General features: G+C 44.6%; 1 protein-coding gene across 1 annotated transcript in view; it reads right to left on the minus strand.

The window, feature by feature from the left end:
- The window catches only part of LOC145346307 (dedicator of cytokinesis protein 2-like), a 1,149,449-nt gene that overhangs the window by 694,616 nt on the left and 442,174 nt on the right, over positions 1 to 12,659 (minus strand). Inside the window, exon 27 of the mRNA XM_080193520.1 lies at positions 6,004 to 6,099. Within this exon, the coding sequence (XP_080049646.1) occupies positions 6,004 to 6,099 (96 nt within the window). The remainder of the gene's footprint in view (positions 1 to 6,003; positions 6,100 to 12,659) is intronic.

The following is a 12,659-nucleotide window of genomic DNA, read 5'->3' on the forward strand; positions in this document are numbered from 1 at the left end:
TTTGATATACCTGCTCAATAAAAAATTGTCCATCTTAGGCTTAAGCCTAACAATTGAAGCAGAATCCACTGCCGTTTGTAAGGGCGTGGGATGCCCTGCCTGCAGCAGTAGTGGACTCGCCAATTTTAAGGGCATTCAAATGGTCAGTGGATAGACATATGGATAACATTGGAATAGTTTAGGTTAGAGGGTCATTAGATTGGTTCCACTGGTCGGTGCAACATCGAGGGCCGAAGGGCCTGTACTGTGCTGTAATGTTCTATGTTTGAAGAAGAGAGTTCTAAAGCTTGACCACCTTGAGTGTCAAAGTGTTTTCTAACATCTCTCCTGAACGGCTTGGCCCTAATGTTTGGATTGTTGTCCCAGGAGCCTGAAACAGTTTATCCTTATACGCCCTGGAAATATTTTATAGACTTCTGTCGGATCAGCCCTCAACATTCATTTTAATGTCCCAAGCAAAAGACAGAACCCCTGACACTGGTGATGCTGCCTTTTTGGCAGCCAGTCCAGTCTGTTAGTATTTCCACAAGGAAAGGTGATCAAATTCAGAACCCGCGAGGCTTGTATTCCAGCAAAGAGTGGTTTAAGAGCAAAATCTGATTTCGTTTTTACAGTGCCAAAAGCCTCAATTCATAGAATCCCTACAGAGCAGAAGGAGACCATTCAACCCATCGAGTCTGCACTGACCACAATCCCACCCAGGCCCTGTCCTCATAACCCCATGTATTTACCCTTGCTGGTCCCCCTGACACTAAGGGGCAATTTACCGTGGCCAATCCACCTAACCTGCACATCCTTCGACTGTGGGAGGAAACTGGAGCACCCAGAATGAGCCCACGCAGGGAGAATGTGCAAACTCCACACAGACAGTGACTGTGATCCAAGCTGGGAATCGAACCGTCGTCCCTGGCGCTGTGAGTCAGCAGTGCTAACTGCTGTGCCCCTGTGCTTTCCTTTTGTCATGACAATAGTGGGAGTGGCCAAGCTGTGGAGCTCCTGCACCTGGACATGGTACATAACTTTTAATGGGGGCTGGAATGTGCTGAGGTCAGGATTTCGCTGAGGCAGCTGCTGATATAAAACTGTAGCCTCTGGTCATGTCTGGATTCCATTAGCCAGGGCTGGGTAACACAACATGTGTAGTTCCAACTTAGAATGAGTCAGGGTGAATTCTGTGGAGTCCTTTAGAAAGGTGGGGTGTCCCTTTAAATATGATCCCAGAAGAAATGAGGTGGGTGAAATGAGGTGTCTTTTGGGACAGGTAAGGTTCCATTTGGGTTGTTAAAAGTGGACATGAATGTGTGTAAAAGTACATAAGCCCATTGGAACTGACAAAAGAGCTATCAAGAGGAACAGTCAAGAGGAACTGTCAGGACTGTCAAAAGTTGCAAAAGTGTCAAAAGGAATTGTCAAAACTGTCAAGAATATCTAAAGTAGCAATTGTTGAGCTGTCAAGTCATTTTAAGCTCCCGCACTTTAAAATCTATGAAAAAATACGGTAAATAAAAGCATTACTTGCCATTACACTTGATTTGTTGACATAAGCCTGAGGATTATCATTACTGGAGTTTTGCCAACTGACTAATTTCACAACATTCCATTATCACAATAGGGTTCCTTTCAGTTTGCAGTGTGATTAGCAACTCCAAGCTCTTATGGACACTTTTTTTAGTCGCACCATGAATTCTTATGCTTTTAAATAAGGGATTAGAAGCTTGATTGAAATGTTTGTTCTGATATGGGATTATGTAGTTGAAGGAGTAGCATGATGAATGAGTTAAAAAAAAGTCAGAATTTTATTTTACTTCATTTAGTCTCAGCATGTCTCCAAAGGTCTGCCCATGGTGTGTGCTGTGGATATGAGTGAGTTGACAAGGTCAATGTAAAGGAAAATGGGTGGAGGGTGGGGAGGTGGGATGACAGTAAATTGGCAGATTGGCTATAAAGGACCATGACTTGACACCTAAGGTTGGCATGGAGGGTATGTAGAGACATGGGGGTTTGGGCAGATGGGCAGAGGATGGCAAAAAGGATGTGAGGGCTTGTGGAGTTGGGCCGATGGGCATATGTTGGCATGGATAATATGACAGGCCGTGGTGGGCTGGTGGGGTGGCATGAAGTGGCATGGGTTGACATGTTGGGGCATGACAAATGTATGGAGGGAAGGTGGGGGGGGAGGTAACCATAAGACCATAAGACATAGGAGCAGAATTAGGCCACTCAGCCCATTGAATCTGCCCCACCATTCAATCATAGCTGATATTTTTCTCATCCCCATTCTCCTGCCATTTCCCCATTACTCCTGATCCCCTTGTTAATCAAGAACCTATCCATCACCTTCCAAGTGTCCTTTCTCCTCAAGGAGTCAAATAGCAACCTAGGGCACTCAAACGGAGGAGGAATGACAGTGAGAACCCTCAGAGAGATCCAACCAGGACATTCCAAAGGGACCCTGCTAATAAAAGTCCCATTTGCCTGTGATAAGACCATAAGATCATCGGACATAGGAGCAAAATTAGGCCACTCGGCCCATTGAGTCTGCTCTGCCGTTCAATCATGGTTGATAATTTTCTCATCCCCATTCTCCTGCCTTTTCGCCATAACCCTTGATCCCCTTATTAATCAAGAACCTATCTATCTATGTCTTAAAGACACTCAATGACCTGGCCTCCACAGCCCAGGTGGGGCGAGGAACGAGGACTGTTTTATTGTTTTATTTTCAAACTTCAACAAAATGCCAGTTGTTGTGAAGTTTGTAAAATTATAAAACAATTGTAAAAATGTGAAGAGCAGAAAGTGTTGCATGGTCTGTTTAGAAAAAGGTAGTTTTTTTGCTCTGCTTAGAGATTTAGAAGAGAGGCAGATGTGTGGTACACAGAGAGCACAGAGTGAAACATTATATAGCTAGCCTAGGCAGTAACACTGCCAAGACAACAAAACCCGTTTTTGAATTTTAACCAATCAATTTGAAATAGGCATTTGAATAGCAGCAGTCTATCAGATCTGAATTTGGTGTTTTGATAACCTGTAAACGAATCTGATTGTGGGTATGTAGATGGGAGTTTCCTCTCAAGGCTATGTACTTGCTCAAACTTAAGCTAATACAAGGACTCAGAACGTAGTGTACTGATTTTTAAGACATGACTTTATTTAACCAAACGGTCGAATGGAAGAATGATATGAGGTACCAAGGTAAAGAATGTGGACAGCTGGATATCACACTGAAGAACAGTTATTCTGTGAAGGCAGTTATACATTTACCAAATCATATTGCCCAACTTTCCGATGGGCATTATCAAGTAAAGATTAATACAAATGAGTCAATGACATTCCTGTCATAAACTCCAGCGAATAACAATACACATCCTGACCTCATGGGATTTCATTTGTCATTAACTACGAATGTTACCTCCCTTCTGTTGCCCAGCAATATGAGAGACACTGGACAGTGAAATGGGAGAATGATTCCCACCCACACGACTCTATCGTCTGACCCTGAGAAATTCTTTATGTTGACGCGCCACCTGCACTATCTCTTGCAGTTGTATGACCCTATTCATAAGGCTGGCATTGGTAGCCGTCTTGTTCCCGACCACTGCTGATAGCATTGCTGCTTTCAGGGGGTTTTGGTATGTCATCAGGACCAAAGTGCCAGACCGCACTTGCCGAGTAACAGCTTAGTTCAGCTCTCAGAGCGAGAGTCTCAGATAGTTATTTTGGTTTGAACACTAGAAGTTGCTGAAGACATTGTACTATTTCTCACACGCACTTTAACAGCTTATGAAGGGAGGTGCTGCTCTTTGGTTGAGTGTTAATTCTCAGACAGGGCATCCAACCCACCCCTATGTAACACGATGCACCTTCTGCTCAGCCCCTCTCCGTACCCAGCAGCCTCTGCACCAGTTGTCCTGCATCTCCCGGCTCGCCATCCAGAGAAACCCGTCCCCCCGCTGGGCCCTTCCCACTGGACTTGTGGAGCTTGGAAAGGACCTCGTTCCAATCCAGGGAGTGAAAATCCAGCTCCAGGTGTGTGCTTACCTCCAACACCGGGTATCAGTTTTTAATTCACATGCGAATACTTCGAAACACCATGAAGATGATTCTCCTTTGTATCAGCAAACAGAACGGTTAAAAAAAAAATCCCTGTTTTCAGATCAGAAAAGGCTTCTGGGTTCTGAGGGAAATGAATGGATTTCCTCATAAAGTGAAGCTTAAGATTTAATGCATAAGCATCTTGGAGGTTCATGTTGGATGCAGTAGAATTTAATACCATGCACATTCCCTACATCATAAGCTGAACAATACACACATTAAAAACCAACACTCAGTGGGATTGTTCGGAATATCAGAAGTACCAACACATTATTGTTGAGAAGTGCTGTTAACCCGGGGAAATAATACAATTAACATTAAAACGGAAAGATTGGAGGGAACAAAGATCCATCTGCAGAGTAACTCGATCATTGCTGAGATTCAAACAACTGCACTAAAGTTCTGGAGAGATCTGAAGTTTCCCTCTCCACCAATTCTGGCAGAGCTGCTGAGTATTTCCAACATTTTCTACTTTTGTTATTCAAATGCCACAGATCTTACCAACTCTGATTCAGAATCTGCCGTGAAAAGTGGGCCTCTTTTCCAATGTCTCAAAGCCTTAGCCATGTAAAACCTCGGTTAGACTGCACTTGGAATATTGGAGGGATACAGACCAAATAAGGGCAGAAGGTTTTTTTTTTGTAGATTAGTTTGGGCATCATGATCGGCACAGGCTTGGAGGGCCAAAGGACCTGTTCCTGTGCGGTACTTTTCTTTATTCTTTAGATAACACGTGCTTCGGATTTTGCCTGAAGCAAGTCCTCCCCACCTCCAAGTCAGCTGGAGTCTGCTACCTACAGCCTCCAAAAAGGCGAGTGGTGCGTTTTGGGGTCTGGGTTGGGCTATCAGTGGTGTTATTCAAGGTTTGAAATGGCAGTCTGATTAAGGCATGAGATCATTTGGCAATGAGAGCTGCCAAATTCCCAGAGGAAGCTGCTCTCCCTCTCACTGAGAGAGTGCTGACTGGTGGCGATTTAACCTGAAGGTCACCACACCTCAGGCGAGGGGCAAGGTTGAGAAGGTGGGGCCTTCATGGAAAACCTCAGCTGGTTCGGGAATTGAACCTGTGCTGTTGGCATCGCTGCCTATCATAAACCAGACATCCAGACAACCGAGCTAATCCAACCATCCCTTCTAACAATCTAAATGTAGCAATATAGGTTCAACACATGTATCCGGGCACTAAGCTATTGCATAGCACCTACCTTCATCCAGCTCCCAGAGATTGAGGATCAGATGTCTAAATAGCATCACTGTATCCTGCGGTCATTTTAACAAGGGTGTAGTCGGTTCAAAGATAGATCAGCTTTAGCACAATTAATTCCCCATATTTTCTCTGAATACGATTATTACCTTGAACACTGGTCCGAGACCCATAGACAACACATTGGAGGCCTAAGACCTTCAGGGATTAGGCTCAATCCAATTCTCAGAGAGAGCAGAAACCAGGCAAAGTCAGCCCTGAGTTATTTTTCATCCTATATTGAGAATTCTGTTTTCCATCACTATAATGATCACAGCACTAGTTGTGATAAATCCTCACAAATGCAAGGACCAGCTAAACTTAATGAGGAATGCCCGTGTCACAAAATACTGGAAAAGGAAACCCAAGTGAATTACCATTTTCTCCTTCATCAGTGAAGGAACAAGTGTGTTTGCAACAAAGGAGATTCTGTTCGTCACATCCAGTATCCATCAAAAGGCCACACATTCATATCAATTCTGCCTCTGTTCTCCAAACTAGACATGCCACGGTGGAACCACTCTTTGAATAAACAACCATTACTTCAACACAAGTCAACCATCTCACCCAAAAAAAAAGCAACAAACACTTTTCACATTATCCAACATTGCAAATTCTTTCCAAACATTCCAAGAATCAGGAAGCCAATAAAAGCAGGAAGTACTCACAATGAGACTGTGGTCTCTTCCGAGCATGATCACCATTTGGTTCACGGTTCTCAGCAGCTTGTCCATAATGTCCTGAATGTCCTTGTAAGGGTTTCCCTGGAAGACACAATATTGGATTGTGTGAAGGTCACACTTAGGGTGTTAATTCTCTAGGACTGTCCTGGAATCAAGCAGGGATCCTACGGACAAGCGATCGAGAAGAAAGTTCCTTGGAGCATGAAACAAAATAGTGAATTGGTTTTTTATTTTCTTTGAACATTTTTTAAAAAAATTTGATTTGATTTGCTTTGATTTGTTATTGTCACATTTATTATTGGTATACAGTGAAGAGTGTTGTTTCTTGTACGCCAAACAGACAAGGTATACCGTACATAGAGAAGGAAAGGAGCGGGTATAGAATGTAGTTTTACAGTCATAGTTTGGGTGCAGAGAAAGATCAACTTGGTGCAAGGTCGGTCCATTAAAAAGTCTAATGGAAGCAGGGAAGAAGCTGTTTTTGAGTCGGTTGGTACGTGTCCTCCGACTTTTGTATATTTTTCCTGACGGAAGAAGGTGGAAAAAGTATGTCCAGGGTGCGTGCTGGTTGCTTTTCCGAGGCAGCAGGAAGTGTAGACAGTGTCAATGGATCTAGATAGGCTGGGCGAATGGGCCAGGAAATGGCAAATGGAATTTAATGTTGGCAAGTGTGAGGTGGTCCACTTTGGTAGGAAGAATGGTAGGAAGGACTATTACTTACGTGGCGAAAAACTGCAGCAGGCGACGGTGCAGAGGGACCTCGGGGTCCTTGTGCATGAGTCGCAAAAACCCAGCCTGCAGGTGCAGCAGGTGGTCAGGAAGGCGAATGGGATGCTAGCCTTCATAGCGAAGGGGATTGAATATAAAAGTAGGGAGGTCTTGCTGCAGCTGTATAGGGCATTGGTGAGGCCGCAGCTGGAGTACTGTGTGCAGTTTTGGGCGCCGCACCTGCGCAAAGATATTTTGGCCTTGGAGGTAGTGCAGAGGAGGTTTACTAGGCTGATACCGGAGTTGAGGGGGTTGAGCTATGAGGAGAGGCTGAATAAACTAGGCTTGTACTCGTTAGAGTTTAGAAGAATGAGGGGAGATCTCATTGAGACGTATAAGATGATGAATGGGATGGATAGGATAGAGGTGGAGAGACTCTTCCCGCTCAGAAAAGACAGTAGGACTAGGGGGCACAGCCTCAAGATAAAGGGGGGGGGCGTTTTAGAACAGAGTTGAGGAGGAACTTCTTCACTCAAAGGGTGGTGAATCTCTGGAATTCTCTGCCCGTTGAAGTGGTGGAGGCTGCCTTGCTAAATATTTTTAAGAAGCGGGTTGATGGGTTTTTGATAAGAGAGGGGATTAAGGGTTATGGGGAGAGGGCGGGAAAGTGGAACTGAGCAGCGACAGATCAGCCATGATCTTATTGAATGGCGGGGCAGGCTCGAAGGGCCAGATGGCCTACTCCTGCTCCTATTTCTTATGTTCTTATGTTCTTATGGATGGGAGGCTGGTTTGAGTGATGGACTGGGCTATATTCACAACTCTTTGTAATTTTTTGCAATCTTGGGCAAAAAACAGGGCACCATTCCTTTCTTCCCACTCAGGCTTTTTACCACTCTGGTACTCACACACTCACTGCCATTTTCATAGAAATGTCCCACCTGGTATCTCACCAAACAGCTCACCTGATGAAGGAGCAGCGCTCCGAAAGCTTATGATACCAAATAAACCTGTTGGAATTTAACCTGGTGTTGACAATAATGTCATGAGACGTCTAAGGAAAATAAAAGTAAACTAATTCCTTTAAGGGTACCTTGCACTGATAAGAAGATGAATTAAGCACCATGGGTGGCACAGTGTTGAACACAGCTGCCTCACAGCGCCAGTGACACATGTTCAATTCTCTCCTTGGGTGACCGTCTGTGTAGAGTCTGCACACTCTCCTGCGTCTGTGTGGGTTTCCTCCGGGTGCTCCGGTTTCCTCCCACAGTCCAAAGATGTGCAGGTTAGGTAGATTGGCCATGCTAAATTGCCCAAAATGTGTAGGTTAGGGGTAAATATGTGGGGTTATGGGAATAGGGCCAGATTAAAATGCTCTGTCAGAGGGTCAGTGCAGACTCAATGGGTGAATAGCGTTCTTCTGCATTGTACAATGAACTCAGTGTAAACTTCATCCAATTCTACTGGCTGCTAACTTCATTTGTACTTTTACCATTCAGATTTCCCAGTCCAAAGAAAAATGACGTTAAGTATCTGACAGGAGTTATTTGATGATGACAATGATTAAAGGGAAAATGGGAGCAAGGGTTGAGGAAATTTTAAAATTTCTTTTGATTTTCTCTTTCTCCGTAGGGGCTGTTGCTTCTTTACAAGTGTTCAAGGACAGACCTTTCTTATTCACAAGCTCTTTCAGATCAATCACCACTGTTTCACTTTCAGTTAAACAGAAGCCAAGTTTAAGTCAATCTTTGAGGCAATAGAAGGCAACAAACGAAACATTAACCGTATTGACTCACTGGAACTAGTGAATCACATCACTCGCAGAAGCAAGGAAAAAGCCTCAGCTTTCTCAAGTGGACGTTTTGCCAAACTATTGCTTTGTCCTGATGGAATGGGGACGACCTGATGGAGGTTTACAAGTTTAATTATGAGTGGCATGGACGAAGTGGATAGTCAGATACTTTTTCCTAGGGAAGAAAGAAACAAGTACTAGGAGACATAGGTTTAAGGTGCGTAGGGAAAGGTTTAGGGGAGATGTATGAAGCAAGTAGTTTATAGAGGGTGGTGAATGTCTGGAATGCGCTGCCTGGGGAGGGGGTGGGAGCAGGTACGATAGCGGAATTTAAGGGGCATCCAGACAAAAAATGAATAGGATGGGAATGGAAGGATACAAACTCCGTAAGTGCGTACGGCTTTAGTTTAGGCAGGCATCATGATCAGCACAGGCTTGGAGGGCCGAAGGGCCTGTTCCTGTGCTGTACTGTTCTTTGGTTCTTTGTTCTTTGAGTCAAGCTTTTCAAGTCTAACCCACCCAGGCAAGTGGAGAGTATTCCATCACAGTCCAAGGGTGTGCGGGTTACAAAGAACAAAGAACAATACAGCACAGGAAACAGGCCCTTCGGCCCTCCAAGCCTGCACCGCTCATTCTTCCAACTAGACTATTGGTTTGATTTGATAGGGTTAGGTTGATTGGCCATGCTAAAAATTGCCCATTAGAGTCCTGAGATGTGTAGGTTAGAGGAATTTTACCTATAGGGATTACCTATAGGGATTACCCTATTTCCAATGTTTCCGTGTTTCTAACTCCTGCTGCGTCAGATGATTGTTGCGCAACAACCATGACCATCTCTCATTCTGCTAGTTTTGTGTCAGTTTCCCATCAACTCTTGAGGTTAAAATTTGCGCTATTTGCATAGAAACGTAGAAACTAGAAGCGAGAGTAGGTTACTTGGCCGTTTAAACTTGCTCAGCCATTCATTCTGATCATGGCTGATCATCAAATTCAATATCCTGATCCCCCTATATCTCTTTAGCCCAAAGAGCTATATCTAATTTCTAATTCAAATCACACAACACTTTGGCCTCAACGACATTCTGTGGCAGTGAATTCCACACACTCACCACCCTCTGGGTGATGAAATTTCTCCTTACCTCAGTTTTAAAAGGTTTACCCCTTATCTTCAAACTATGACCCCCAATTTTGGATTCCTCCACCACTGGGAACATTCTTGCTGAATCAACACTGTCTAACCCTGTTAGAATTTTATAAGTTTCTACGAGATCCCCTCTCGTTCTTCTAAACTCCAGTGAATAGAATCCTCACCGACTTAGTCTCCCCTCATAAACATAAGAACGTAAGAAATAGGAGCAGGAGTAGGCCATCTAGCCCTTCGAGCCTGCCCCGCCATTCAATAAGATCATGGCTGATCTGAAGTGGATCAGTTCCACTTTCCCGCTTTCTCCCCATAACCCTTAATTCCCCTGTCTATCAGAAACCTATCTACCCGTGACTTAAATATGTTTAGCGAGGTAGCCTCCACCACTTCAACGGGCAGAGAATTCCAGAGATTCACCACCCTTTGAGTGAAGAAGTTCCTCCCCAACTCTGATCAAAACTGTCCCCCCCTTATCTTGAGGCTGTGCCCTCTAGTTCTGCTATCCTTTCTAAGCAGGAAGAATCTCTCTACCTCTACCCTATCCATCCCCTTCATTATCTTATATGTCTCCAGACGTAAACCAGACCTGCCATCCCAGGGATCAGCCTGGTTCAACCTACGCTGTACTATTCAGTTCCTAAGGGGTTAACTGGAGCCAAATCTTATTTTCAAACTCTAGTACAACAGCACATTCACAACATCCAGAGGTTCAAGGTTATAATAATCATTAAAAAGAACAGATAGCTGGCATTTTATCCCCTCAGTCTCTCTATCATTATGGAATGATCTCTCCAATTATTTCAGATGGTATTTAGAGTAGGATTAGCCTTGATCCCAGCTGAGAAGGTGCTGACTGCCTGGTGAGCAGGGGCTGACAGCCTGTACGTGTCAATCTGCAGTTGACATTCGGGAACATCCAGCAAACAGGGTTTACCTAATTGCAGATTTACCGAATGTATTTACCTCCTAATGTAACCTGAATGCCTACTGTTCGCTCATTCAATTTGCATGTAAATCATCGTGCAGGGACATGCCCCTCAGGCTCAGAGACAGCCTACTAATAAAATACACGCGTCTCGCTGCAAATTACATCGATCCTTCTGCAGTCGTGCGTTCTATCCGACACGCAAACTACATAGAAACAGAGACAAGAGTCAGTCTACAGATGATAAATATACGCAGACAGAAGGATACATGTAGATACAGAAAAAAATGTTGAGGACGGAAAAGAGACTGAGCTTGTTCCTCTTTCTATCAATCCTCTCCATTAACCCCTTCCCTCCGCATCCAATTTAAACTGCCCGCTTCAGTTGCTTTCCCTGATAAGTTACTCTGCAATTTCATCCCTATTTGCATGTGAAAATATCCCTGACTTACTCCCAACCAGGATACACAAGAGCATTCGTCATGGTCCTGGATTTGTAATCCAGGCATGCCATAGCATCCCCACGGGAGGCCATTCGACCCTGCACCGACCACAATCCCACCCAGACCCTATCCCCGTAGACCGACTCTGTTAATCCCCCTGACACTAAGTATGGTTGATCATTCTAACCAGCACATCTTTGGACTGTGGGAGGAAACTGGAGCACCCGGAGGAAACCCACACAGACATGGGGAGAACGTGCAAACTCCACGCAGACGGTGACCCAAGCCGGGAATTGAACCTGGGTCCCTGGCGCTGTGAGGCAGCCGTGCTAACCATTGTGCCACCATGCCATGCAAGACTTCTGTCTTGAACATATTCAATAATTGAGCCTCCACAGTCTCTGGGGAGAGAATTTCAAAGATTCACAGCCTGCTAAGTGAAAGGACGTCTCATCATTTCAGTCCTAAATTGCCAACCTTGTATTCTGAGACTATGCATCCTGGTTCTAGACCTCCCATGATGTGGGTATGCCGGCGTTGGACTGGCGTAAACACAGTAAAAAGTCTGACAACACCAGGTTTTAGTCCAACCGATTTATTTGATAATAGACTCACAAGCTTTCGGGGTTAGTCCCTTCGTCAGGTGAATGGAGAGTTCTGGCCTCAGACAGAGCATATAAAGCACAGGCAGTTTAGAGATTACTGATCTCAACAGATTGAGATTACGGTCTCAACAGGGATCTTGGGTTCATGTCGCACTATCTGTAACCCCCGTGACTTGCCTGGGTTTGCAAAACCTCACTTACTGTACTGTCTGGAGACAATACACATCTCATTAACCTGTGATCAGTGCTCCTTCCACTCACATTGTCAGCCACTTCAGGTCTTGAACAGCAGGTTAGGTGTAAGGATTCGCATTCTAATCAGTAATCTCTAAACTGTCTGTGCTTTATATGCTCTGTCTGAGGCCAGAACTCTCCATACACCTGATGAAGGGACTAACCCCGAAAGCTTGTGAGTCTATTATCAAATAAATCGGTTGGACTAAAACCTGGTGTTGTCAGACTTTTTACTGTGTCTAGACCTCCCAGCCAGGGGAAACAGCCTTTCTGCAGTAACCCTGTCCAACCATGTAAGGATTTTGTATGCTTTGATGACATTATCTCTCATTTTTCTGAACTCTGAAGAATACAGACCAGTCTCATAGAATCATAGAATCCCTACAGTGCAGAAAGAGGCCATTCAGCCCATCAAGTCTGCACTGACCACAATCCACCCAAAGCTCTATTCCCACAATCTCACATATTTACTCTGCTAATCCCCTGACACTAGGGTCAATTTCGCGTGACCAAACAACTTAGCCTATATATCTTTGGAGTGTGGAAGGAAACCGAAGCATCCAGAGTAAACCCACGCAGACACGGGGATGATGTGCAAATTCCACTCAATGACCTGAGGCTGGAATTGAACTCGGGCCCATGGTGCTGTGAGGCAGCAGTGCTAACCACTGAGGCACCGAGCTGCCCCAAAGATCACTTCAACCTTTCCTCATAGGACAATACTGATGAGCAATCTGTTGTAACTTTTACTGAAGGATCAGACTGCACTGGACGGGGTGCAGAGGAGATT

The sequence above is a fragment of the Carcharhinus amblyrhynchos genome, chromosome 1 (genome assembly GCF_965287045.1).
Source record: "Carcharhinus amblyrhynchos chromosome 1, sCarAmb.v2.hapA, whole genome shotgun sequence".
In the NCBI taxonomy this organism is placed as follows: Eukaryota; Metazoa; Chordata; class Chondrichthyes; order Carcharhiniformes; family Carcharhinidae; genus Carcharhinus; species Carcharhinus amblyrhynchos.